At 52.5% G+C, this 21,528-nt stretch overlaps 11 protein-coding genes across 11 annotated transcripts; 5 read left to right on the top strand and 6 right to left on the bottom strand.

Moving 5' to 3' along the window:
• The first annotated feature begins 1,662 nt into the window (after positions 1-1,662).
• On the top strand, positions 1,663-2,653 carry BO70DRAFT_363508 (uncharacterized protein). Its single transcript, XM_025543582.1, has 4 exons — positions 1,663-1,884; positions 1,958-2,056; positions 2,117-2,299; positions 2,366-2,653. Exons 1-4 carry the CDS (start codon positions 1,878-1,880, stop codon positions 2,380-2,382), a joined length of 306 nt encoding a protein of 101 aa, XP_025397710.1. The 5' UTR covers positions 1,663-1,877; the 3' UTR covers positions 2,383-2,653.
• BO70DRAFT_363509 (DUF2011 domain-containing protein) lies at positions 2,384-4,126 on the bottom strand (the record flags this gene model as incomplete). Its single annotated transcript, XM_025543583.1, has 4 exons — positions 3,985-4,126; positions 3,337-3,859; positions 2,706-3,212; positions 2,384-2,577 (listed from the first exon to the last, which is right to left on the bottom strand). Coding segments are annotated over exons 1-3 (956 nt in total), but the record flags the coding sequence as incomplete, so codon positions are not given.
• Positions 4,127-4,689: 563 nt separating this feature from the next.
• On the top strand, positions 4,690-5,204 carry BO70DRAFT_69436 (uncharacterized protein). Its single transcript, XM_025548654.1, has one exon. The coding sequence runs from the start codon at positions 4,811-4,813 to the stop codon at positions 5,084-5,086; it is 276 nt and encodes a 91-aa protein (XP_025397712.1). The 5' UTR covers positions 4,690-4,810; the 3' UTR covers positions 5,087-5,204.
• BO70DRAFT_363510 (LAMTOR1/MEH1 family protein) lies at positions 4,718-6,358 on the top strand. The gene is made up of 3 exons (XM_025543584.1): positions 4,718-5,198; positions 5,370-5,530; positions 5,629-6,358. The coding sequence occupies exons 1-3, from the start codon at positions 5,148-5,150 to the stop codon at positions 5,939-5,941; spliced, it is 525 nt and encodes a 174-aa protein (XP_025397713.1). The 5' UTR covers positions 4,718-5,147; the 3' UTR covers positions 5,942-6,358.
• An 866-nt stretch (positions 6,359-7,224) lies between these two features.
• Positions 7,225-8,331, bottom strand: BO70DRAFT_294876 (E2 ubiquitin-conjugating protein UBC8; the record flags this gene model as incomplete). Its single annotated transcript, XM_025539490.1, has 6 exons — positions 7,225-7,361; positions 7,420-7,601; positions 7,653-7,767; positions 7,822-7,859; positions 7,974-8,067; positions 8,295-8,331. 6 exons carry the CDS (start codon positions 8,329-8,331, stop codon positions 7,225-7,227), a joined length of 603 nt encoding a protein of 200 aa, XP_025397714.1.
• A 1,656-nt stretch (positions 8,332-9,987) lies between these two features.
• BO70DRAFT_372293 (ubiquitin-like protein ATG12) lies at positions 9,988-10,747 on the top strand (the record flags this gene model as incomplete). Its single annotated transcript, XM_025544842.1, has 3 exons — positions 9,988-10,240; positions 10,437-10,636; positions 10,688-10,747. 3 exons carry the CDS (start codon positions 9,988-9,990, stop codon positions 10,745-10,747), a joined length of 513 nt encoding a protein of 170 aa, XP_025397715.1.
• Positions 10,748-10,862: 115 nt separating this feature from the next.
• On the bottom strand, positions 10,863-12,560 carry BO70DRAFT_363515 (3-methyl-2-oxobutanoate hydroxymethyltransferase ECM31). The gene is made up of 2 exons (XM_025543585.1): positions 11,752-12,560; positions 10,863-11,678 (listed from the first exon to the last, which is right to left on the bottom strand). The coding sequence occupies exons 1-2, from the start codon at positions 12,207-12,209 to the stop codon at positions 11,057-11,059; spliced, it is 1,080 nt and encodes a 359-aa protein (XP_025397716.1). The 5' UTR covers positions 12,210-12,560; the 3' UTR covers positions 10,863-11,056.
• A 1,273-nt stretch (positions 12,561-13,833) lies between these two features.
• Positions 13,834-14,525, bottom strand: BO70DRAFT_69709 (uncharacterized protein). Its single transcript, XM_025548655.1, has 2 exons — positions 13,975-14,525; positions 13,834-13,897 (listed from the first exon to the last, which is right to left on the bottom strand). Exon 1 carries the CDS (start codon positions 14,371-14,373, stop codon positions 14,008-14,010), a length of 366 nt encoding a protein of 121 aa, XP_025397717.1. The 5' UTR covers positions 14,374-14,525; the 3' UTR covers positions 13,834-13,897; positions 13,975-14,007.
• Positions 14,184-17,196, bottom strand: BO70DRAFT_363516 (protein serine/threonine kinase activating protein nimO). The gene is made up of 3 exons (XM_025543586.1): positions 16,402-17,196; positions 14,898-16,268; positions 14,184-14,846 (listed from the first exon to the last, which is right to left on the bottom strand). The coding sequence occupies exons 1-3, from the start codon at positions 16,915-16,917 to the stop codon at positions 14,679-14,681; spliced, it is 2,055 nt and encodes a 684-aa protein (XP_025397718.1). The 5' UTR covers positions 16,918-17,196; the 3' UTR covers positions 14,184-14,678.
• Positions 17,197-17,676: 480 nt separating this feature from the next.
• Positions 17,677-19,915, bottom strand: BO70DRAFT_363517 (aminopeptidase P family protein). The gene is made up of 11 exons (XM_025543587.1): positions 19,671-19,915; positions 19,435-19,599; positions 19,337-19,369; positions 19,153-19,280; positions 18,709-19,101; positions 18,616-18,659; positions 18,533-18,566; positions 18,260-18,481; positions 18,091-18,209; positions 17,908-18,034; positions 17,677-17,814 (listed from the first exon to the last, which is right to left on the bottom strand). Exons 1-11 carry the CDS (start codon positions 19,870-19,872, stop codon positions 17,785-17,787), a joined length of 1,497 nt encoding a protein of 498 aa, XP_025397719.1. The 5' UTR covers positions 19,873-19,915; the 3' UTR covers positions 17,677-17,784.
• Positions 19,916-20,106: 191 nt separating this feature from the next.
• BO70DRAFT_363519 (pyridoxamine 5'-phosphate oxidase family protein) lies at positions 20,107-21,500 on the top strand. The gene is made up of 2 exons (XM_025543588.1): positions 20,107-20,430; positions 20,486-21,500. Exons 1-2 carry the CDS (start codon positions 20,367-20,369, stop codon positions 21,217-21,219), a joined length of 798 nt encoding a protein of 265 aa, XP_025397720.1. The 5' UTR covers positions 20,107-20,366; the 3' UTR covers positions 21,220-21,500.
• The last annotated feature ends 28 nt before the right edge of the window (positions 21,501-21,528 follow it).

The raw sequence follows: 21,528 nt of genomic DNA on the forward strand, positions 1-21,528 counted from the left end.
CTCCCCCTGACTCGAACAGGTCTCAGTCATACTAACCAGACCTATTTTCAAACTCGACCTCTCATTCTGGCGCATAACCTGGTCGGCTCAGGAAACACGCCAGCCAGGAACTCTATGCTCTAGACACCCAAAGCCAACCCGCATGCAAGAACAACACATCATCCGTGCGACATACAACTGTAAAACGACCCTGAAGGTCATTCACTTGTACTATACCACTACGACGGGGTCCAGAGAACAGAACAGAGAAGTCGATTGCAAGGAAGGATGGGCACACGAGGTGTCTCCCCTTCCTTTCCAAGACCACCTCCTAGGACTATCTATCTACTCCGTACCTAGACAGTCAGCCAGACCAGACAGAGCAACGTACACGCCCAGCCCAACATGAAACAGCCTCAATATGCCACAGAGATGAAGGAATTACCGGACGTTCTACATTAAAGTAGGCAGGCAGCCCTTCCAAGTTCTCCTCCGCTCCGCTCCCCTCCCCCCTGTGCAACCATCCAGCCATCCAACCTTTGCAACCCCATATAGTAGATAGACTAGATACCCAAGCGCGAAGCCAGAAGCGGTTATGCGAGCCCGTTGGTCGTTAGACAACCTTGGCCCTTATTCCTCATGTAGGGCAATTTCCGCGGCCCTATATAGCATGTCCCCACTACGGGCAATCCAGGTCATCTAATACTAATAGTCGCAAGTAAGCGTCAAAAACAAGGATCGTTCGTTTACCTAAGTACTAGTGGATCCAATCGAACTGTTTCTCAGTTGTTTGATGATTTAATTTGATCCATGGAATTTTCTTTGCGGGTGGTGGGGGTTTTTTTTTTTTTTTCTTTCTTGAAACTTGACAGCGCTGCCAGCTTGAGGGGGAGGGGGAGAATTGCGCATGTGTATGCCCCTGAAACGGGAGGCACGCACGCGTTTAAGGAGGAGGGGATATATCTAGCCTCGATGAATCCCCTCCGTAGTCCGTACTGTCTATTTAAGTATCTACTATGGAAATACTCCTGACTCGCGAGCGCTTCGTTCCCCTAAAGCTCGGACTATCCATCACAGACAGGGAAACACGACATTGCTACTACTATCTTGAGCACCGCCACCACTGCAGGACGAGAATAGTCCGGTCGAGATCAACTGGTCCGTTGGCAATAGATAGATGCGGCGAGCCGAGGGCTAGATAGATACTATGTGGTATCTACTAGGCAAGAAGTAGTAAAAAGTGCCAAACCCGGCGGGGGTGACGAGGCCATTCATTCATCGATCATCCCCCCCTCGAGCTTCCCCTCCCTAATTCCTATCCAGTAGTAGCACTAGCATCTATACGAAGCACCACAACACCAGGGGTATCTATCTATCTACGTAGTCTAGGTACTTACCTAGCTAGTCAATCATTAGCGATATGCCATGACTATGAGGAGGTCGACCGGTGGATCAGCCAGCATCGCGGGCGGGGCCCTGGCGGCGGGAGATGAAGGCAGGAAGGAGGGAAAGGGTCCTGCGCGAAAGAAAGGAGGCATCCGGTGTGGAAAGAGTAATTTCAAAAGGCCCAGGCGATCAGCAATGCAAATTCAGGACCCGTGCCCCTATCACGTGGAGGACACATAACTACCGCCAAACCAAGCCAAACGAAAGTATTCTTTTCTGCTCTTCAGTCGTTCGCTCGTCCAGTCATTCATTCCAGTCAGTCAGTCAATCTTTCAGTCTTTTCAGACAGTCATTCATTTTTTTTTTCTCTTTTTTTTTTTTAACTACTAGTCACTCTTTGATACCTACTACCTACCTATTGTACTCGGCACCGTTGTGGTTGTTAAATTCATCTACCTACCTATCTACCTATCTACACGTATTTATACCGAATACCCTAATCATCAACCAACATGCCTGGTAAGTGAGCCCCGCAGGTCCTCTGGGTCTGAGTTGTTGTTGTTGTCGTCGCCGTCGCTAATTCCCCCTCCAGCCATTCTCAAGAAGATCAAGAACGCCCTCAAGTCCATCTTCAAGAAGAAGAAGACTGAGGAGAGCCCCGAGGCCGCTCCTGCTGGCGAGACTCAGCCGGGTAGGATTGACCCCTCACTCTCCCCCTCCTGAGCCCCCTGCTAACCAAGCAACCATGCAGCCGCCGATAAGCCCGCGGAAGAAGCGCAGCCTGAAGCTGCTGCTGCCGCTGCCGAGGCCCCGGCCTTGGAGGTGACGGAGACCCCCGCTGGCGAGGCCCATGCGGAGGCCGAGGCCGTTGCTCCTGTTGCTGCGTCCGAGCCCGCTGCAGAGACGCCCGCCGAGGCTGCCGGAAGCGCAGTGGGTGAGTTGGCTCTGATCCAAGCCGTGTGAAAGCAAGAATGAGTCACTGATCGTTTTTCGTTTGCAGACAAGGAGACCAAATAGACGCGTCCCTGGACATCCAGCTGATGCCATTATCCAATGCATGTGCACGCATGCATCGTCCACTCCTTAATGCGGCAAAATTTCCCTATCTTGCATCATCTCTCATACCCCGCATAGACTGCTCTGGTTTCATTTTGTTTTGTTGTTGATGTTGATGTTGTCGTCGTTGATGTTGATATCCATTTGCATAATACCCTGTATTGTTTTCATTAGCTCATGCTTCCATGCATACTCCCTACTAATACAGTCCGAGTCAAGCTAGTGTCTCGTCCGCATTTGTATTCTGCTTAGCTCCATGCTGTAGAAACTCTGGGAAGACCAACCATCAAATTAATGATCCGATATCAATCGACCTGGGTATCAGATGCTGAAACCAAGCCGTAAGAACACACACCCACACATCCACACACGTAGACCCCTCAATCACTGCCCCCATCCGATGATGCATCTTCATCCATCTCAACAGGCGGGGCACCCGAACCAGAAGCGGCGGCGGCGGCGGCCTTCAACTCCCTCGCCTTCTGTCTGCGCTTGATCTTCCTCTCGCGGTTCTTCCGGTTGCGCTTCTCCGCATCCAGCACCTTGGCCTCCTCTGCTTTCTTCTTCGCCGCCTCCGCCGTCGTGATGCGCTTGCGCAGTATAACACGACGCTTCTTCCCAGGCTTCTTGCGCGACAAGGGCACTCTCTCCGGGGGGTCGACAACGCAGACCACAGCTGCATCGCCATCGCCATCTCCGCCAGATCCAGCCTCAGTCCCCTTAGCCATCTTAGACTTTTTCTTCTTCTCGGTCTTCAGGGTAACAACCTTCCACGGCAAGTAGCAACCAGGCTAAAAGATCACCATGTCCGTCAGCAAACCAATCTTAATCCTAGGCCCAACCCCAACCCCATCGCCCCCCAACCAGAACAGACCAAAACAGAACATAACAAAAAGGAACAAGAATAAGACTCACCCACGGAACCTGCGCAAACCCCAACATATCCCCCCCAGAAACAGCCACGTCCTCAAACTGCCTTCGCTTTTCCCGTAACCTCTCCTCTTCCTCCCCCGCGGCATCTCCCTTGTTCCCGGCCATCAACCCCGGCGCAGAGAAATAGTGCCCCCATCCACGGAACGGATTCACCAGGCGTCCATCCTCCACTCCCACCGCGCCGGGCGAGGGAGACCGGACCCGGATCCGGAGTTTCTGCGCTGTGGTGGCCTCGGCATCGCCGTCCGTTTGGGTCTTCCCGTCTGCGGGCTTTGCGGTAGCGGCAGGCGCGCTGAATAGCCGGAATTCGAACTCTTGTTCCTCGTCATCGGGGATCTCGGTCGAGGGTTCGGTGGTGGTGGTGGTGGGCGGGTACGCGGGGGCGAGGAGGGAGTCGAGGTTGAGGAGTTTACCGAGGCGTTGTTGGGCGTCTGGGGCGGATTCGGGGGGTGGGGAGGATGAAGGGGAGGTGGAGTTCCTGGAGAGGAGTTCGTCACGGCGCACGCTGTAGGAGGCGGTTGTTAGTTGGGTTTGGGGGTTCATGTTGGTAGTGTTGGGGTATGGGGTGTAGGTTATAGCTGTAGGTTGAGGTGTTGGTGGTGGTTGTGGACTGGACTGGACTGGACGTACCGTTTCGCGTCGGGAAGGTCGAACATGTTTGTTTTGATGAGAGTCTTTGTCTGGTGTATATCGAGTTTAGAAGGGAAGCCAATGGCTAGGACCGAGGGGCTGTTGGCTGGTTGGATCGGTTGAACCGAAGTGAGTGGACGCGCGGGACAATTTGCTGCAGTCGGAGAATAAGGCGATGTTGAGGAAAAATGTCGGCGGTGGCTGCGGGCTTATTTCCACCGGCGGGGTGGCTGCGGCCACGCCCAACGGGCCGGAGTTGGACTCGGTTCTTCAGACTCGATGTAACTATTCTATGCCCCGGAAATGGCATGCTCTGGGCTTTCCTCGCATCTACTGTAATTTTTTACACAATGAGTAGCTCTCCAGCGACATCGTTTGCAGGCCGAGGTTACAATGTTCTACCATATCAGATTCCTAGTGCTCTCACATACACAGGATAATAGGGATGGAGATGGAGTTGGGAATGAGGATGAAGATATGAATATGATCGGTGCCACCACCAAGACCCAACCTGCTCCGGCCAGGGCCTACTATGTAACTTGATCAGCCTATGGTAGCACTTCTTGTGAAGTATGTGAGATCAACCCATGTGACAATCTGCATTCTTCCCATCCGCCATGCCAGACATCAGCCCACCGAGTAAGGGTTAGTAAGGGTTAGTCGTCGCTCTGTGATATGAGGTAACGCTGCGCGATGGTCACAGTTCAAGCAGTAGATAGAACATTCATCCGAATGGAATACGATCTAGAGAACACAGCCAATTAACACTCTGATCACCGAATAAAGCACAGCAGAATAATAATAGCCCGGCGAGCTGCTCACGGCGATGACATCGGCTCGCACGGGCCAACCCACCCACCGAATTATCCAGCCGTCGCCCAGCCGTCCGTCACTCTCGCTCTCTTTCCGTCACCGTCTCCCAATATCCCCGTCCAGCAACCTCCTCCTCCCCCTCCTCTTCTTCCTCCTCAACTCATCTTCGCTAGAGCATCATCGCCCGGCGCGTGCCTGTCTGTATATTCAATTCATCCCGACACTCATTTCTCCTTGTCCAGCCTCTCCTTTAACACCAACCCAATACCTAATTCCTCATCGTCGATAATCCCACCCTTGAACGTCTCCTGCGCCTCACCCCGCCCAGCAACTCGGTGAAATCAACACAAATGGGTATCTGCTCCTCGTGCCTCGGGCGCGGTCGTCGCGATAATCACGATGTAAGCCACCTACCGCCTACCACCTACCACCTCACCTCCATTCCATATCCCATCCCTACAGCGCCCTTGAAAACCTCATGCGCCCATCCCATCCCACCACCACCACCCCCCCCCAATTAACACAACCCAAACCCCTCAACTGAACCTCAACTAACAAAACCAAACCTACAGCCCACACAGTCCGAATCCTCCCGCCTCCTCGAAGACGACATCTACCAGCCAGGCTACGGCTACGGCGCCCTAAATCAAACCGCGCAAGGCAGTCTCCCCGACCCAGGATACCTGAAGCGCGAGCGTGAAGCTCTCGAAGCGATCTGCCAACGAACTTCCGAGTGAGCACCACCCAGCCCAGCCAAACAATCAATCAATCATCCCTTCACAGAACAAGAAGAAAGAAGTCAAGGCGAAAGACTAACACAATCCCTCCCAGCTCCGTCATCGACATCTGGTCCCTCCAACCCCAACCGCACCTCCAACCCCACGCCACCCTCCCCAGCGCCGTCCCCCCCTCCGCCTCCGATTCCGATGTCCCCGTACAAGTCACCACGACCGCGTCCACGCCCCCGCCCCGCCACCAGCACCGGAACCAGCACTCCCCCGCCGCGAAAGCAGGCGGCACGGTCCCCAAGCACTGGGGCGAGGTGGTCATCAACACGCGCAAGAATCGCTCGCGGCCTGGTTCCAGTGAAGAGCAGAATGTCGCTGCCAAGCGGGATGTTTTTGGCGTGTTGAAGGTTACGTGATGGGATGATAGATCTTTCTTGCGATGATCATCTGGGGTGGCAGCGGTGGTGGTGGTGGTGGTGGTGATGGTGAGATTTGGCTGTGATTTATGTGGTGTGTTGGATGATGATGGTTGGATGAAGAACAACATAACAGACGGGTAGACGGATGGGCGGGCGCACGTTGATATTATTGCCCAGTTCTCCGTACCCCCTACCTACCTTGCTTCTTCGCCTGTGCAGTTGCTTTTGCGTTTCGCCCTTTTTAATACCCTTTCCTCTTCTTCTTTTCTTCCTTTCTTCTTCTCGCGCATTCGATGGGTCGCCGGCGACGATTTTTACCTTTTTCATCGGATGCTTGGTTCTTTTCTTTTTTTTGAGAGAGAGACAGAGAGATAATATTGTCCTTTCCCTTCTTTTTTTTTTTTTACAAATACCCTTTTCTATTCTTTTCTTCTTTTTTTTTGATTTTCACTTCTTTTGACTCTGTTTTCTGGTTGCGCTTTTACATTTTCCTTTGTTACTGATGTTCATGTTGATGCTTTGCTTCTTCGTTCCTACTGCTACAGTTCTTGTGTGCTTTCTGTTCTATCCTGTCCTGGTCTCGAACTTTGGCTTCTTTGTCGCATTTGGCTGGGTTAGGTTGGGTTGGTTAGATGGTTATTGAACAGCAGACAGAATATGTGGATTGTGGATTGTCAAGATAAAATACTAGTGTTTCTTTGTTTGGAGTAATATTTCATTTCATTGTGATGTGCTCTAGAGAGTAGAGTTGCTATAATGCGCTTTATTGAAGATATACAGTCTGGATGCTAGCTAGCTACCATACCTACTACCGAGACAACTGCAAGGAGCGAGTGAGTAAGTGGAATCGATCGAGGTCGCGGAAGTGGGCTGCTGTGACGCACCGCGAGTCCAGACCACTAGATAGACAGATAGCAGTAGTCAGTCTGCAACCCCGCGTTGGGCAATCGCCTGCCCAGTAAAGCTATCGATGTAGATAGCCGTGCCTTGCCGATTCTTGACACCATCTTCGCGACCGCAGCACTAGCCAGCCGTGACAGGTAGTAGCCAGACGCACCATAAACGACAGAACTCCGCCATTGAACGCCCTCCCACCTGACTCCCGAGACAAAGGGAAAGAAAACAGAGAGGGAAAAAAAAAAAAAGCAGAATAAAAGAGCAGAGCCACGAAACAATAAGGTATGCCGATGCAGTATACGGATGTGTAATGTCCAAACCAAGAGGGAATAAGGAATAGTCTAAGACAGACAGATGAGTGACACAGCCCTGGAGAGCTAGAGCTAAACGTCATCCATTGTGCCGGCAGGCTCTTCGCCGCCGGATTCATAACTGCCAGCCGAGCTCAGTTCGTCTTCCGACTCGGTGTCTTCTCCGGCCTCGTCGACGGCCTCTTTGCTGGCGTACTTGGCTACGTATTCTGTGCGGGTGTGAGCGGAGTCCCATGGAATAGGGGTTGTGAGTTGTGAGTTGCGTACCCTTCACCTTCGCTTCGTAGCTTTTGGGTTCCCGCATGAGCATGGCTGCGGCCTCGCCGTTGAGGGGATCCGAGGGGTTCGGGTAGCGCAGGAGCTGGGGGAGGAAGACTTCGAAGATGTTGATCATATCGTACATGGGTGACCATGTCTGGTTGATGACGTCGAGGCAAACGGAGCCCGAACTACATGTCCACGTCAGCGATGGACGAAACCGACGTTGGCTTCCGACTTACAGCTCATCGATGTTTGGGTGGAAGATCCGGTTGACAAAGCCGATACTCGGGCTCTTGTATGGGTACTGGTCGGGCAGTTCGACGTGGATTTTCCAGTGGCCACCGGTGAAAGGCGCTGGGATGGTCAGCGGGGTGGAAATGACTCATCGGGGGTTCACGCAAGGCCTACTCTCTTCGGGACCCTTGAAGCGCACGTAGAATTCTTGCCTGTAATCGCTCGTAAATAAATGGTCGATATTGAATGTTATCGGGGTCGGTTTTCGCGGACATACACTATAACAGTCAGCGTCTGATAAGGCGTGTGGCAAATGGCCGGGGAACTCACTGTTATCGTTGACCAGGGTCACCTCATAGTCGCTCATCAACCTATGATACGTATCAGCACGCAAGCCTTTGAGCCTTCCTCCAGTCTGTTCTTTCCCCAGAGCCATGTCTTCATTCAATCATAGTCGGGGGGGTTCGTTGAGGGCCGGGTTCGGGGTAGGGCGCATACATCCTGCCCAGGGTCAGCTAATGATCGAGAATAGGCGGTGCAAAGACTGTGCTGCATACTTCATGACCTAGAGCAGAGGGAAACACCAAATGTCAGCTCTTCCGCCACATCTCGTTGTCCAATATGAGGGGGTCGGAGATACTCAATACTCACATCCGTCTCGATTCTCCGCTTAGGGCTACTCATCTTGAGAGGCTTGCCGGTAAAGCTGGTGGGGATATAAAGCGAAGTTGTAGATTCCGTTCCCACAAGAAGGGATGGGCCGGAGGGCTTAATTGCGTGCGTGAGTCGTGACTGAAGCTATCCCCAAGGTCGAAGCGGGGAAGCAATGAGCGGGGTGGGACTCTGGGTAGCAACGGGGGCAGATCGGATGAAAGCGGTACGGGGCGAGCAAGTGCGAGGACAGCGAGGGGACGGGTTAGAGCGAAAAAAGAGGGGGGTGGAGGAGTCTCTGCGAGGGAGAGAGGGTGTCGGATGGCAGGAGGAGAAGGACAAACGAAGCGAGAGAGGGGTGGTAGGGAGAGAGAACTTAAAGCGAAGTCAGTGGTGGTACCGGAGGTAGTATGATAGCGGGATGAGGTGATGACTGCGATCGAATAATATAATCGCTCGGCGCGTGCGGGACTAACGCCTGGTACAAGGAGTGGTAAGGCCCGTAACGCCGGCTCAGGCCCGGCGGTCACTCGGCCGCCGTCAGGTGTCGATGCCTTCTTTTTTTTTTAAGACCTCACCCACTACGCAGGCATCCATCCGTCCAATTTTGGTTTTTGGTGGCCAGAGTTAGGCAGGTCAGAACCCAGGGTCACGTCTGTCAATTCACGGGAGTACGACACGCTCAATAGTTCGACTGCATGGCATCAGGAGGGCTACACGGTGCCCAAAACCCCGATCTAGACGGCCGGGAAGGGGTGATCGTCGCCAATGGGGCCCCTGGGGGACTCCCCGGAAACAAACAATGAATTACCTCCTACGAAGGCTATCATTCAATAATGCGCATCGAACAGGCTAGCGCTGTGTTCACTATCTGCGCATCTGGACCTGAGTCCTGTCTTGTCTTCGTGGCATACTCGGTTCTTTCTAGGTTGTGGCACTGGCACTGAGACTGAGTAGGTACCGGTAGAAGGAATGCACCCCTCATTGATAATGCGGCTTTATAGGAGTCCAATAGGCCATAAGAGAGGGGAGCTGGTAACATGCATGCATCATACTATGTGCCTTATGCACTGCAGCAAAGAGATCAAAACAGCAATAGGCCTTCGACAGGCTGACAGATGTAAATGTGCCCAAGACAGTCAGTCCGTCGCTATCTGTTGAATGAAGCGACTGGAGAGATCAGTACAATATTACCTCTACTGGGAGGAGATACAAAGGCCTGGTGGAAGGTTGCACCGCGTTCATTCAGGCAACCAAATCGTCCAAACAGGCCGATGATGTCATGGGCTTGGTTCAGTGTCAATGGAGGCCGAAATCCTATTGGTATTTACAATACAATAGAACACAGCCAGGCACCAACATAGGAAGGGATTGCCTGTCTATCTAGCGGGACAGTCAAGGGCAGACATGCTGCATATAGTGTATGTATATAGTGTATACTGTTGTATGTCCAGAGTTCAGGCTGATGGATGAACTGCGCTCGCCGTCCTGATTGGACCAACCCCAATATTCGTGCCTGAGGTGTCCAGCACCACATCATCACGATGCATTCGAACATCAACATCTCCCTCCTCCCTGATCCTCCTTATCAATCGCCTCCATCTCACGTCTTCGCATGGGACCAAGCAAATCTCCCATAATCCTCCACCCCTGAACCTCCCTTGTCATCAGAGAGCAGCCACCACAGCAATGGAGTCCTCATCCTCCCCAAACCCCTCCGCCCAAAGCTCCCCCAAGCCCGCCCAAACCAATCTCACCCATAGGCCGGCCAATCGCAAACAGTCCTCCGACTCTGCCTCGAATACCCAAAATGCACCCATACCAGACGATAAGCATGGGGCAGATTTGCCGATGACCATGTCCGCCTCTGTCGTTCTAACCAGTCTGCCCCGCGATGCCCATCAAGCATTGGCGGATGCCGAGGCCGTGGATACGGGGAAAGGCAAGTGTATTCCCTACATCGTGGTGTTTAGTGACCCGGTCTCGCATGCAATCACTACTACCTCTGTGGCTTTTCTTTTTTTTTTTTTCCAGTTCAACAACCATGGCGGGGCAGTTCCATCCACTGGTCTCGTCAAGTCATGTGGCCTATCGGACAAAACAAGGCGTCGGTTGAGCTTTCACTAACTTGGCAGCAGTCACCGTCCGGTTTCAGCCTCTTCCTTCATCTCCCATCCTCAAGAACCGCGTGTTCAAAATCAGTGCGTCGCAAAAGTTCGAGACCGTCGTGAAGTTCCTCCGGAAGAAGCTGGACTGTAAAGAGTCCGACTCTGTTTTTTGTTATGTCAACAGTGTCTTTGCTCCTGGGCTGGACGAGGGCATTGGTGGATTATGGAGGGTAGGTTGCCATTTTTCTACTTGTGTTGAGTTTAATACTGAAATTTCCCAGTGTTTCAAAACCGACGACCAGCTAATTGTTGCTTACTCCATGACGCCCGCGTTTGGTTGATGGTGATGATGATGATGATGATTATTCTTATGAATGCCGTGCTTTTACACAGCTTGACTATTTACAGGTATGTTGAATAAAGCAGACAAAACACGACAAACTGACCGGTGACAAGGTCGAAGGAAATGCAATTGCGCGTAGAGGACTAGCGCCTGTTATCTGTCACTGTATGACAATTATGAACATGAAATGACAAGGTATCTCTGGAACGACATGCTGGGCATAGGATGCAAGTTATGAGGCTTCAATGAACAATAGATCAGTACGTGAAGCATGGGGGTTTGGGGTGCTGGAAGGGAGGGGAAGCGATCATTTCTTGTGGACTTGCTCGACAGCCTTTTCGAACTCAGCCAGCTCCTCCTTCGCGATGGGATAGGTGTACTCTTCGGATGGGTATGCCCGGCTCTTGACTTCATCGCGATACTGCTGGATACCCTTCATGGTCTCCCCCCAGACGTCGGCATACTTCTTGACGAACTTGGGGAGGAACCGGCCCGGAGGGTAGTTCCCGAGCATGTCAATCTGAACAAGGACCTGCCCGGAGCAGCCGTTCCCGGCACCAATGCCAATCGTCGGGACGCGCAGCTTCTTGGTGACTATGGCGGCAATCTCAGCCGGCACAGCCTCGACGACCATAGCGAACGCACCAGCTTCCTGTACAGCAAGAGCATCTTCCAGCAACCTGAGTGCGCCGGCCGTCGACTTGCCTTGAACCCTGAACCCTCCAAGCGCGTGTTGGCGCTGCGGCGTGAGCCCGATGTGTCCGACGACGGGGATCCCGGCCTGCGTGATGCGCTTGATCGTCGGGGCCATTTCGGCACCACCCTCGAGCTTAACAGCCTGCACGCGGCCCTCCTTCACAATGCGAATGGCCGATTGAACCGCCTGTTCGGGGGAGACTTCATAAGAGCCCATAGGGAGATCTCCGACCTACATCACCAACCACCGCCAGTCAATCAGCCGGTCCCAACAGCACAATAAACCCGGGAGGTCATATACGAACCGTGAACGCACTCTTCGCCGCCCGCGCCACACTCCGACAATGCAGTAACATCTCATCCATCAGAATCTCACTGGTATCCTCCATCCCCAGTGCGACCATCGCCAAGCTATCGCCCACAAGAACCATATCCATGCCCGCCGCCTCCGCAACATGCGCACTGGGGAAATCATGCGCCGTAAGCATCGTAATCGGCTCCCCCTTCTTGTAAAGACTCCGTAACGTCTGCATGGTCACCTTCTTCCGGGGATTGGCCGGCGCGGCGCCCAGCGGAGAATGTGAGCTCCATCGTTTCTGAGGCTCGCATTGAGAACGGGTGGCGACGGCGACGGCGACGGCGACGGCGTGTGCGTGTTGTCCGCCAGCGCCAGCAAAGACGGGGGTCGTCAACGCAGGTCCAGGTCGAGACCTCGCGACGGACCGCAGAGGTACCAGCATCCGAGCGGACAGTTTGGAAGCCATGATTATCGCAAAAAGTGGGGGGGGTGTATATACACCGGCGGAATGAAGGAAAGATGAGAATGACAGAGTGAAAGGGGATGGATGGATAGTAGCTAGCAAGCACAAGCACAACTCAAAAACCCCGTCTCGCCCGATCGCCTGACGAGGGGAGGGGGGGGGAAGCGGAGGCAAAAAACAAAGAACCGAATGCGGCAAACACAGAGCCTTCACCACCTAACAGACGGGGCGATGAGAAGAGCAGGAGAGAAAGAGAGAGAGAGAGAGAGGCAAAAGTGCCAGTGTCGTCACTACCGACCTACCTACCTACCTACTACCCGGATGCAGACAGCAAAAAAAAAAAAAAAAAAAAAAGGTTCCTGGAGGTAGTAAAAGGCGGATGATGGATACAGTATCGTATCAAAGGATACCACAGGACGAATTAAATAATAAGGTCACAGCACACGGAAATTGAACATGGAATAATCAATGGAACAATTGATAAAATAGGCCCCTGAGGATGATAATTAATCAATAAGTATGGAGATGATTACCCAACCCATTCGTCCGGGATCCGCCTTCTTTTATATACCACCTCGCTGGTATAAACCATGCAGCGTAGCCGCGATCATCCATCCGCGATCCGAACCCCAACATTTTATTTCATTCTACCTTAGCCTGCCTAGCCTAGGCTAGTACGGACTACTACAGTACGCTAGGCTACCTACGGGACGGGCGGACAGGGTACAAGGTACTTACTATAGGTAAGGTACAGTCAAGGTACTTAGTACAGCTAGTTACCGCCTTGCCAACCTTGTTTCTTTTTCTTTCTTTTTTTCTTTTTTTTTTTTTTTGTTCCACTTTTCTGCCGGGTTTGGGACACCGCCGTGGTGGCGGGGGGAGGTGCCACCGGGGGTATGATTGGACGAGGGGGGGCTGTCTTGTCCGGGCCCGAGGTGAGTGGGAAATGGGAATGGGAATGGGCCGAGGTTGGGATGGATGGGGTTGGGGGGCATATGAAAGTACCACTGTACATAGATACATATCCATATTAGGGAGTACAATAAAAGTATAACTGTGGTGGTGTGATATCGATTTGTTACCTAGGTGATTCTGCAGAAACATGGATGGATGGATGGATGGATGATCTGTGTAACTATCCGTGCACTTAAGGGTATTGCTAGATAGACAATGGGGTTATAACCAGCTACCTACCTACCTACCTACCTATTATTTCAGATGGGGATTGTGTTTGGTCGGTATGATAAGAAATCAGGCAGGAAAAGAACCAATATGACTAATATATTTCGATTTCAAGTGACCTGGACACTCGCTATAGTTCAGGGTTTACTACATATGACTATCTAGGTCGAATGGAGGGAGGAAAGGAGTCAACCAGACCAGACCACCAGACAGGGAGGACAGGTAAGACAGGACAAGCCTGACCATTAACCCAGCCCAGCCTAGCCCAGCCCAGCCCGACCAGGAAGGGAGGGAGGGAGGACACTCAACACACAGTAGAAAAAAAAAACAAGGAAAGAAGGAAAACATAACCGCCAAGCTCGAAAGCGAGAAATCAACACCGGTCCAGGCATATCGCCCGTGTATGCAACCCCGTAAAACACATCCGCCTGTGGAATGGAAACAAATAAGGTAGGTAGAAAGATAAAAGAAAAGCAAAGTGAAGAAAGAGGAAGAGAAAACAAAAAGTACTGTAGAAGAAAGATATGATATGAGAAGAGCATGAGGGTGAGGGTGAGTGTGCAATTCGACAAACCAAACCACATACCACAATCCCACCCATCCCTCAGTTACCAATCAATCAATCAATCAATGCCAATGTAGTGGTTTCCGAGACCATGGAGGATAGAATAGCAAGTAGTAAGTAGCAGATATAATCAGGTCTCCCAATGCGCTGTATGCCATGCATGTACTGAACGCTGACGAGCTCCGAGTTCCATGTTCCGCGTCGCCGTCGCCTTGGCCCGGCCTGATCCCCTTCGTTTGATCTTTTTTTTTTTTTGTATTCTTTTTGTTCTTTTTTCTTTGCCTCTTTGCTATCAGGGGGGGTTTCCAAGATCTCAAAAATCGTTGTTGGCGAGGCCGTTAGATGCTCTTCGTTAATCAGATCAACGGTTAAACACGAATGAAAGAAAACATGCAGCACCCAAGGACGCCAATTGTGCATCAATTACAAGGGGGAACGAAGCGCAAGTGAAGACTGCAAAAAGATGGAGAAAGAGGGAAGGGAAAGATGCAAGGATGGAAATAAAGGAAGGACTAGACGCGATGTCAGCCGATGGTAATACGCCGCTCTAAACAGCGAATACAAGACACAAGCACGGCGCTGCTACCAAGAATGAGCTCATGTTCTTTCATATATTAACCCCGCTGAGTGTTCAGCAAACCCCGCGAGTTGCGCCTCGGCCAGTTTAATGTCGAGAGACAGGTAAATAGATCGTACATATGCCGCGTCTTGTTCTTCCTTTCCTCCTAGATAATGTAGTCTAGAGGGACGTAGTCTGAAGGGAAGCCGTAGGATTCCTCTACCTGGAAGGATGCATCTTTCAGCGGTCTGTTAAGCTGACACAGTAAGGAATCCAGCTCGGCCCAGTTTGCCCTGTTCAATGCAAATCTGCGATGCTTGCGGGTCATGACATGCTACCGACATAGTTAGCCTCTTGTTCACGACCCTGACCTTGTCAAACTTACCTCTTCAAAGTCGTCAAACTTATCCCTGCAGTTCTCACAGTAGCCCGGCTTGGGATCTCTCCTCTTCTCTTTCTTTTTCGGGGGGATTACTATTTCCTTCCGGTTGCTCGCTCGCCGCTTGAGAGCCCCGTTGACATCCATCTGTGTTGTATCCTCGATTGTGTTGCCGAGCCTCTCCGGCGGTTCCATCTTCCCAATACGGTCGTCCTGAGCTTCGGTTTTCGAGCTTGCGGTCGCATAAGCACCGTGGTACAATGGAGGCGCCGGGGCGGCCATGAGCCCTCCGTTTCCTTTCTCGAGAACCTTTCTCTTCAACTCATGGACCTCCTTGCTCAAACCAGCTTTGGCGCCTGGCGCAGCAGCAGTAGAGGACACCATCTGGGATCGAATGGCGGAAGTGATATTGGAAGGCTGGACACCTGACGCGGCAGGCTCACGGCCATGGTAAAACGGCCCGGTGCGGTGAAGCTGAGGAGGCACAAAGCTTTCCTCGCAAGGTTTTGGGGATAACGGTTTTGTCGGCGGCATCTCCTGTGTTTCGGGCTCCTTTTCGAAGGGAGGCTCTTCGCCTTGGTCGAAATCAAGAGCATTCTCCTCAGCTTCGCATTCGACTGTCTTCCTGGGAACATCTGGCGCATTCAGCTTGGCCTCTGGAACCTCCTGCACAGGAGCAGGTTTGACGAAGACCTTCTTTTCCCTCTCCCGCTGACGGGCACGCTGACGATCCAGCTCCTTCTTCGTAGGCGGCTCGTCAATAAATGGACACTTTCCTAGTGGTGCACTTCTAAATTGTGGCCATATACCATCTTGCCGTCTTGCCACCTTGGGATATTCGCGCATCATGACAGGTCGTGTCTTCTCGTCCATATCGTGGATGTAAATGAAAGGCCCCTTGAACATGACCAGCTCCTTCAGCACAGACAACGGGTTGCGATCCGACGGGCCATTCATTAGCTCGTTCTGAAGTACCTGCGAAAGGTCGTTGTCGCCCCTGGCTCGAGTATGACCACCAACAACAGCGTTGTTTCGAGTTGTATGCCCGTTGTGTCCTCCAATCTCTCCATCGTTTATGGTTGCAATCATGCGCTGGAGCTTCTCGATTGCCCAGATCTTCATTCCCATTTGGCGAGCCCGGTGCAAGATATCCACCTTCTGGTCACGTCGTCCGTCGTTTTTTAAGGACAAATGAATGTGCGTGTCGGCAGACTTCTCGAGCAGGGACGGATTCACCGTCTGCATCGACCCGTCCAGATTTGCCTGCGTCGCCGCCTCGCCATTGAATTCCGTCGCGCTGGGGGTTTCACTTTCGGGGGGGATAGGACGAGAGGTGACGACATGGGTAACTAGACGAGAGAAGAACTTTTCTTCGCGCTGTATAGAAGTCAGCAAACTAATGCACATCCGGAACGATGTGTTTGCAGAATGAACCACCACAGGGCCATATACTAAGCCACCTTATAACATAGCACTCTTGAAACACGAAACAAAAAAACGTGAAACTTACAGCCCCCAAAGCAGCCACCTGCCGGGCACACTTTCCACGAGCATCAACCGGGATGCTGTCGAAGTAGAAAACGAATTGAGGAAACGCCTTGCGGTAATGCCTCTGCCACTGCCTGATGGAATCCATAGTCTCGGCCGACGGCCTCTCAGTCCTGGTCCCTTTCACCTGGGTCGAACGTTCTTTATCCCGCGCAGCCACCAGCCTCCTCTCGAACGCACTCGGTTGACCATTGTTGGCTCGTCGGGAAAACAGTCGGTTGTCCGTGCTCTGGTACGCAGACGACCTGGTCCGGGACGGGGACCGGGCGTCTGCCTCCTGAGCGTCGACTACCTGCTTCTTGGGAGGAGGCTGGCCGTAAGGGATGTCAATCTGGGCGTTGGTTGGTCGGGGTCGTTTGGCAGGCACGAGGCCCGACCTATGGGGGGAATTGGTAGCATTCGGCACGTTGGCGAGTGGTCGGCGTGTCGACATATTAAGAGCAGACCGAGGCGAAGGTGGTACGAATACAGCGGCCATGTGGTAACGATATAAAAGGCACTATGGATGACGGACGAGACGCTAAGAGTTGGACCCCAGCAAAGGAGGGGCACTGGAGGCGAGCACGCGATGCGTTACACGTCTCGAAGGCAAGATTGGCCGCTCAGAAAAGGGCCATTGTTGGACGCGACGGGACAGCAAAGAGGGAGCGGCGGTGAGGGTAAGAGGTAAGATGAGAAACACCTGCCCTGGGAGGAGGGTAGGAGGGGACCTGGTGCTGCCAGACCGTGAGAGAAGACCCTAGGAGGGGGGGGGGGGACGTCAAGGGGAGGAGAAACAGGGAGTGGGTGAGTGGTGAGTGGTGATGATGGAAAGAAGAGCAAAGCCGACTAAGCGTGTCAGGGAAGGTCGGTGGAGCCCGGGCGGGTTTGTTTTGGCCTCCGGGATGTGCGCCGGACAACCACCGCCCGGCGCGCGCATACATAGTAAGTAAACTAGACATTCTTACGGCCCTCCAAGGCGCGCTCGCGAGTATTCACGGGACTGAATGGCGGGGCTGGCACGGAGTACAACTGTGCTAGTATTCCCTCTGGAATAAAGTGGTTCTTTATGGGTCCCTATTGGTTTTGTTCCTATTGTTCACGTCTATTCAATATCATCCTGCACATATACCCCCCTTAACGCGTGTTTTCAATACATGAAATCCCGCCGCTAACATGGTGACGTCGACCACCAGGGACACGAACCACCAAACTCGAATGGCCTGTTTACTTCACTGTTTACTCTCTCCTTAAACCACTCGTAATCACCTGCTATTCTGTCTATCCATATTCAAGATCTGATTCCTATTGTACAATCATAATGCAAGGGTATCTCTACATCTTCCAGCCGTCTCCGACACCCCACCTAGTCTCGAAGGGCCTCGATATCGTCGACCTATAATTCACAGCATTAGCAGCAATTCCTGAAAACACGTCGAGGTTGAACCGGGGAGGGGAAACATGAAGTATTCGAAGTATTCAGGCTTACCTCTTTCACCGCCTCCATGGTCAGGACAATTGGGTTCTCATCCCCAACGCAGACGCTGTCCTCAATGCGGATTCCGATGCCTCGGAATTTCTCCGGCCACCGGTCACTGTCGGGGACGTAGATACCTCTGGTGCGATGGTTAGCATTATTATCGAGCGAGTCATGCAAGCAAGCTGGACATACGGTTCCACAGTAACGCATTGACCTGCTTTAAGGTTATAACCGCGGGAATACCCGGGGCAATCGTGGACGTCAAGTCCAACATAATGACCCAGGTGGTGGGGGAACAGGGTTCCCATGGCCTATCTACGGTCAATTTCCAGGCATTTTATGTGATGATAGGTCAACTCACGTCTCCGGAGAGATCAAATCCAAGTTGGCTCAATTGGTCTCGCAGACCGTTCTCGGCAATGGTATGCAGGCGGTCCAGACTCAGCCCGGCGTCTTCCCGGCAGAGGGAGACGCAGTTGCGATGCACGTTCAGCACTGCGTTGTAAAGGTCACGCTGGGGGTCGGAGAATTTGCCGTTCACTGGCCACGTTCTGGTAATGTCGGAGATGTAAGTGCCCGCCTCCTATGTATCAATTAGTCTCCGTACACAATGTCAAAAGAGGAGAAAACGTACTCCACCTCCATCAACTAGAACCATATCTCCGTCCCTGTATTGTATATTAGATAATTGCTGCCAATGACTCGAGGGATACATACCTCAAGACATCATCGTTCCTTGTGTAGTGGATACTCAATGCATTCTAGAACCATCAGCACCCCGGTATTCATAGTATGAGCGAAATTACTTACGGAACCACCCGCGACGACTGGAACAAACGCACTACCGTCACAGCCATTGCGCTTAAAGTTATACTCCAAGAAAGAGGTCAGGTCCTTCTCTCGGGTGAACGTCTGCCTCATGGACTCGGTGAACGCTCTCCCGGAAGCCTGTCCAACCCGACGCAACTGCACGACTTCATCCTCACTCTTGAAGGCTCTCATCTCGTTGAGAATGGGGCGCAGCGACTTCACCTTGCGGTAGTCAACCACCTTCTTGAGCTTGTCGGAAGCACCCGTAGGGCCGTATATGTATCGATGCAGGGACGATCTACCCGGGTTGAAGGCCGGAATGTCCGTATAGATCTCCTTAGCCTCCGAAAGGATCTTGGGGAGGAGGTCGCTGATGCTTTCAATATCACCCGACTACACCCACGACGTTAACACAGCTCAACATGTTTGCGGGAAGTGTCTCACTTCGTCTGCATTGAAAACATCAATGGCTGCACGGGTACCTGACCGAGCTCCATCCCAGAGTTCGGCCTTGGCATCCTTCTCCCGAACGTAAAGATGGAAGAGATGATTGTTCCCCGACCCGTCGTTTGCTGCTATGAATGAGTATCGCGACCCCTTCAGACATCTTTCCATGACACAAGCTCACCGACGATGGCCAACGCATTGGGTTCGTTGAAACCTGTCCAAACACGACCGTAAGCGACTCGTCCGATTGTTCAACCACGATCACCAATAACTACCCACCTGTAAGGTAAAAGAAATTCGAGTCCTGGCGGTATTCGTGGAAGATGCCCGATGCACGATAGGTTACCTCCGCGGCAGCTAGAACGGCGACGGCATATTTGGGCAGTTTGTTCGCGAGTCGTGAGCGGCGCTGGGCATACTCGAGGGCCGTGATCCCAGGAGTCACTTGGGTTTCGTTAGCACGGTCTCTAACGTGTTGCGCCAATCTTCCGGGGGCATCGGGATGCGGCACGCACGTTCGCCAGGATTCAGGATGTGAGGATGGGTCTCGTGTAGCGGTTGGCCGAATTTGAGCTCCGCGGCGGAGATGGAAGCGTATGACCGGCACAGAACAGGACGTTGGAGCAACGGGCGGCTAGAACGAGGGAAAGGGATGCGAGGCGCTTGGCGAGGGAGGTAACGAGGCCATTGGCGGATGGCAGCTTTGCACGTCGACATGCTTAATCAAGCAAGCACCATTGAATCTGGAGTAGGAATCCTGTTCGGGTCACGTCTGGTTCAACGGTCGGCGGTGATCTGCTGAGCCCGCCGGAGACCCTGGGCCTTGGCTGCCTCAGGCGGCCTGCCTCGGCGCCCGGTCGGCGCGGGCGACCAATCGGTGCGCGGCTATTTGCGATGGCATTCGCATGCAATTGCCTGGATCGGCCACGACGGGCCATCCTTATCACAATCGCGACATGGCCTCGAGACAGTTGCGCCATGGGTGTACAATCCAAGGGCCGGATCATCTCTCTCACTGAAGAAAGTTGTTCCTCATTATCACGATCTGGTGACTCATAGGTCACTTCTCGGAGACATATAAACAGCCGTACCCATGAAGTACAATGCTTTCTACTAACATTATCAACTTCTCCATTCCTTTTGGATAGGTAATAAACCATCGAGGTCTAGAAACAGATTCACAGAGGATTTAATTGCAGCCTGCAGCAAAAATGGGGAGGACTTTGACATACCCAAAGCGACCATCTAACACGGTTAACCGTTACAAGCACAGAGGTATCTTCCAGGTCCTGGCGAAAGGCTATAGAATCTCTACTAAACGCTCCGACAGCAACCTATGACCTGGGTGCCATCCATTCCATCATCAACACCTCTCAGGTCCTTCATGTATCCTTCAACCCTGGCCCGTCTGAGCCATTCCCTGCCATCCTGCCCATGATCGGCCAGATGGGCTCGTTCGACTACCCATCAGCAAGCATTGACGAGCCCCTCGATTGCTATCTTCATGGCTACGTTAGTTCTCGGATCATGAATCTTGCCCGGGACTCTGAAGAAGGGCTGCCTGTTTGCGTGGCTGCGAGCAAAGTGGACGGTCTGATCCTGTCCCTGACCCCGAACTCCCACAGCTATAACTATCGCTCTGCGATTCTCCAGGGCTATGCCAAGTTGGTCACTGACGAGGCCGAGAAGCTCTATGCGATGGAGCTTGTCACAAACTCGGTGCTCTCCGACCGCTGGGCGCACACGCGTGTCCCGCCAGATCGTGCGGAGATGTCGTCCACCGTCATTCTCAAGGTCAGGATCGTCAGCGGTAGTGGCAAAATTCGAGACGGGGGTGTTTCGGATGAGAAGAAAGATACCGGCAATGAGGAAGTGGCCAACAGTGTTTGGACTGGAGTTGTTCCTGTCTGGGAGACGTTTGGCGAGCCAATCCCTAGTCCTGGGAATAAGGTCGCTGAAGTCCCCGGCTACATCAAATCATTTGTTGCGGGGAAGAACGAGGAGAACAGTACACATGCGGTGAAAGCCATCGGTGTCGAGCTTCCACGAGAGAAGCAACACTGATGTCTGGCAAGAGGTGCATGTGTTGTCATTGGTTTCATTCTTTTTTCATTCGACAGTTTAGCGTATAAGACTGCCATAAGATTATGACTCTGGGCAAGTCATTTAATCAAGAGTTGTGTGTGTTATTGCAATGATCAGCTATTGTACGATACAAGGCTGCCCTGCCCGACTGTAACCATGCGGGGTATTAATATTGCCGCAGCTGCGACGCAGTGTCATTACAGGCTGCAGTCACCACCCTGGAGAAATGATCCATCCCACTTTTATTCAATGCACGGAGCTGAAATGACTATTCCCATCCTGTATCGC

Source organism: Aspergillus heteromorphus, assembly GCF_003184545.1.
Source record: "Aspergillus heteromorphus CBS 117.55 chromosome Unknown BO70scaffold_19, whole genome shotgun sequence".
NCBI classification, from domain to species: domain Eukaryota; kingdom Fungi; phylum Ascomycota; class Eurotiomycetes; order Eurotiales; family Aspergillaceae; genus Aspergillus; species Aspergillus heteromorphus.

Excerpts from the sequence above, each read along its gene's own strand:
- BO70DRAFT_363515 (XM_025543585.1), bottom strand. The coding sequence starts at position 12,209 with ATGGCTTCCAAACTGTCCGCTCGGATGCTGGTACCTCTGCGGTCCGTC. Across the intron at positions 11,679-11,751 it reads GCGGCGAAGAGTGCGTTCAC|GGTCGGAGATCTCCCTATGG; the intron begins GGTTCGTATATG and ends GTTGGTGATGTA.
- BO70DRAFT_363510 (XM_025543584.1), top strand. The coding sequence starts at position 5,148 with ATGGGTATCTGCTCCTCGTGCCTCGGGCGCGGTCGTCGCGATAATCAC. Across the intron at positions 5,199-5,369 it reads GTCGTCGCGATAATCACGAT|CCCACACAGTCCGAATCCTC; the intron begins GTAAGCCACCTA and ends CCAAACCTACAG. Across the intron at positions 5,531-5,628 it reads ATCTGCCAACGAACTTCCGA|CTCCGTCATCGACATCTGGT; the intron begins GTGAGCACCACC and ends AATCCCTCCCAG.
- BO70DRAFT_363516 (XM_025543586.1), bottom strand. The coding sequence starts at position 16,917 with ATGGCCGCTGTATTCGTACCACCTTCGCCTCGGTCTGCTCTTAATATG. Across the intron at positions 16,269-16,401 it reads AGGTGGCTGCTTTGGGGGCT|CGCGAAGAAAAGTTCTTCTC; the intron begins GTAAGTTTCACG and ends ACTTCTATACAG. Across the intron at positions 14,847-14,897 it reads AGTTTGACGACTTTGAAGAG|CATGTCATGACCCGCAAGCA; the intron begins GTAAGTTTGACA and ends CTATGTCGGTAG.
- BO70DRAFT_69436 (XM_025548654.1), top strand. The coding sequence starts at position 4,811 with ATGACATCGGCTCGCACGGGCCAACCCACCCACCGAATTATCCAGCCG.
- BO70DRAFT_69709 (XM_025548655.1), bottom strand. The coding sequence starts at position 14,373 with ATGCACAATTGGCGTCCTTGGGTGCTGCATGTTTTCTTTCATTCGTGT.
- BO70DRAFT_363508 (XM_025543582.1), top strand. Across the intron at positions 2,057-2,116 it reads TGCTGGCGAGACTCAGCCGG|CCGCCGATAAGCCCGCGGAA; the intron begins GTAGGATTGACC and ends GCAACCATGCAG.
- BO70DRAFT_363519 (XM_025543588.1), top strand. The coding sequence starts at position 20,367 with ATGGGGAGGACTTTGACATACCCAAAGCGACCATCTAACACGGTTAAC. Across the intron at positions 20,431-20,485 it reads TAACCGTTACAAGCACAGAG|CAACCTATGACCTGGGTGCC; the intron begins GTATCTTCCAGG and ends ACGCTCCGACAG.
- BO70DRAFT_363517 (XM_025543587.1), bottom strand. The coding sequence starts at position 19,872 with ATGTCGACGTGCAAAGCTGCCATCCGCCAATGGCCTCGTTACCTCCCT. Across the intron at positions 19,370-19,434 it reads GAATTTCTTTTACCTTACAG|GTTTCAACGAACCCAATGCG; the intron begins GTGGGTAGTTAT and ends GTGTTTGGACAG. Across the intron at positions 18,210-18,259 it reads GATTTGATCTCTCCGGAGAC|GCCATGGGAACCCTGTTCCC; the intron begins GTGAGTTGACCT and ends GACCGTAGATAG.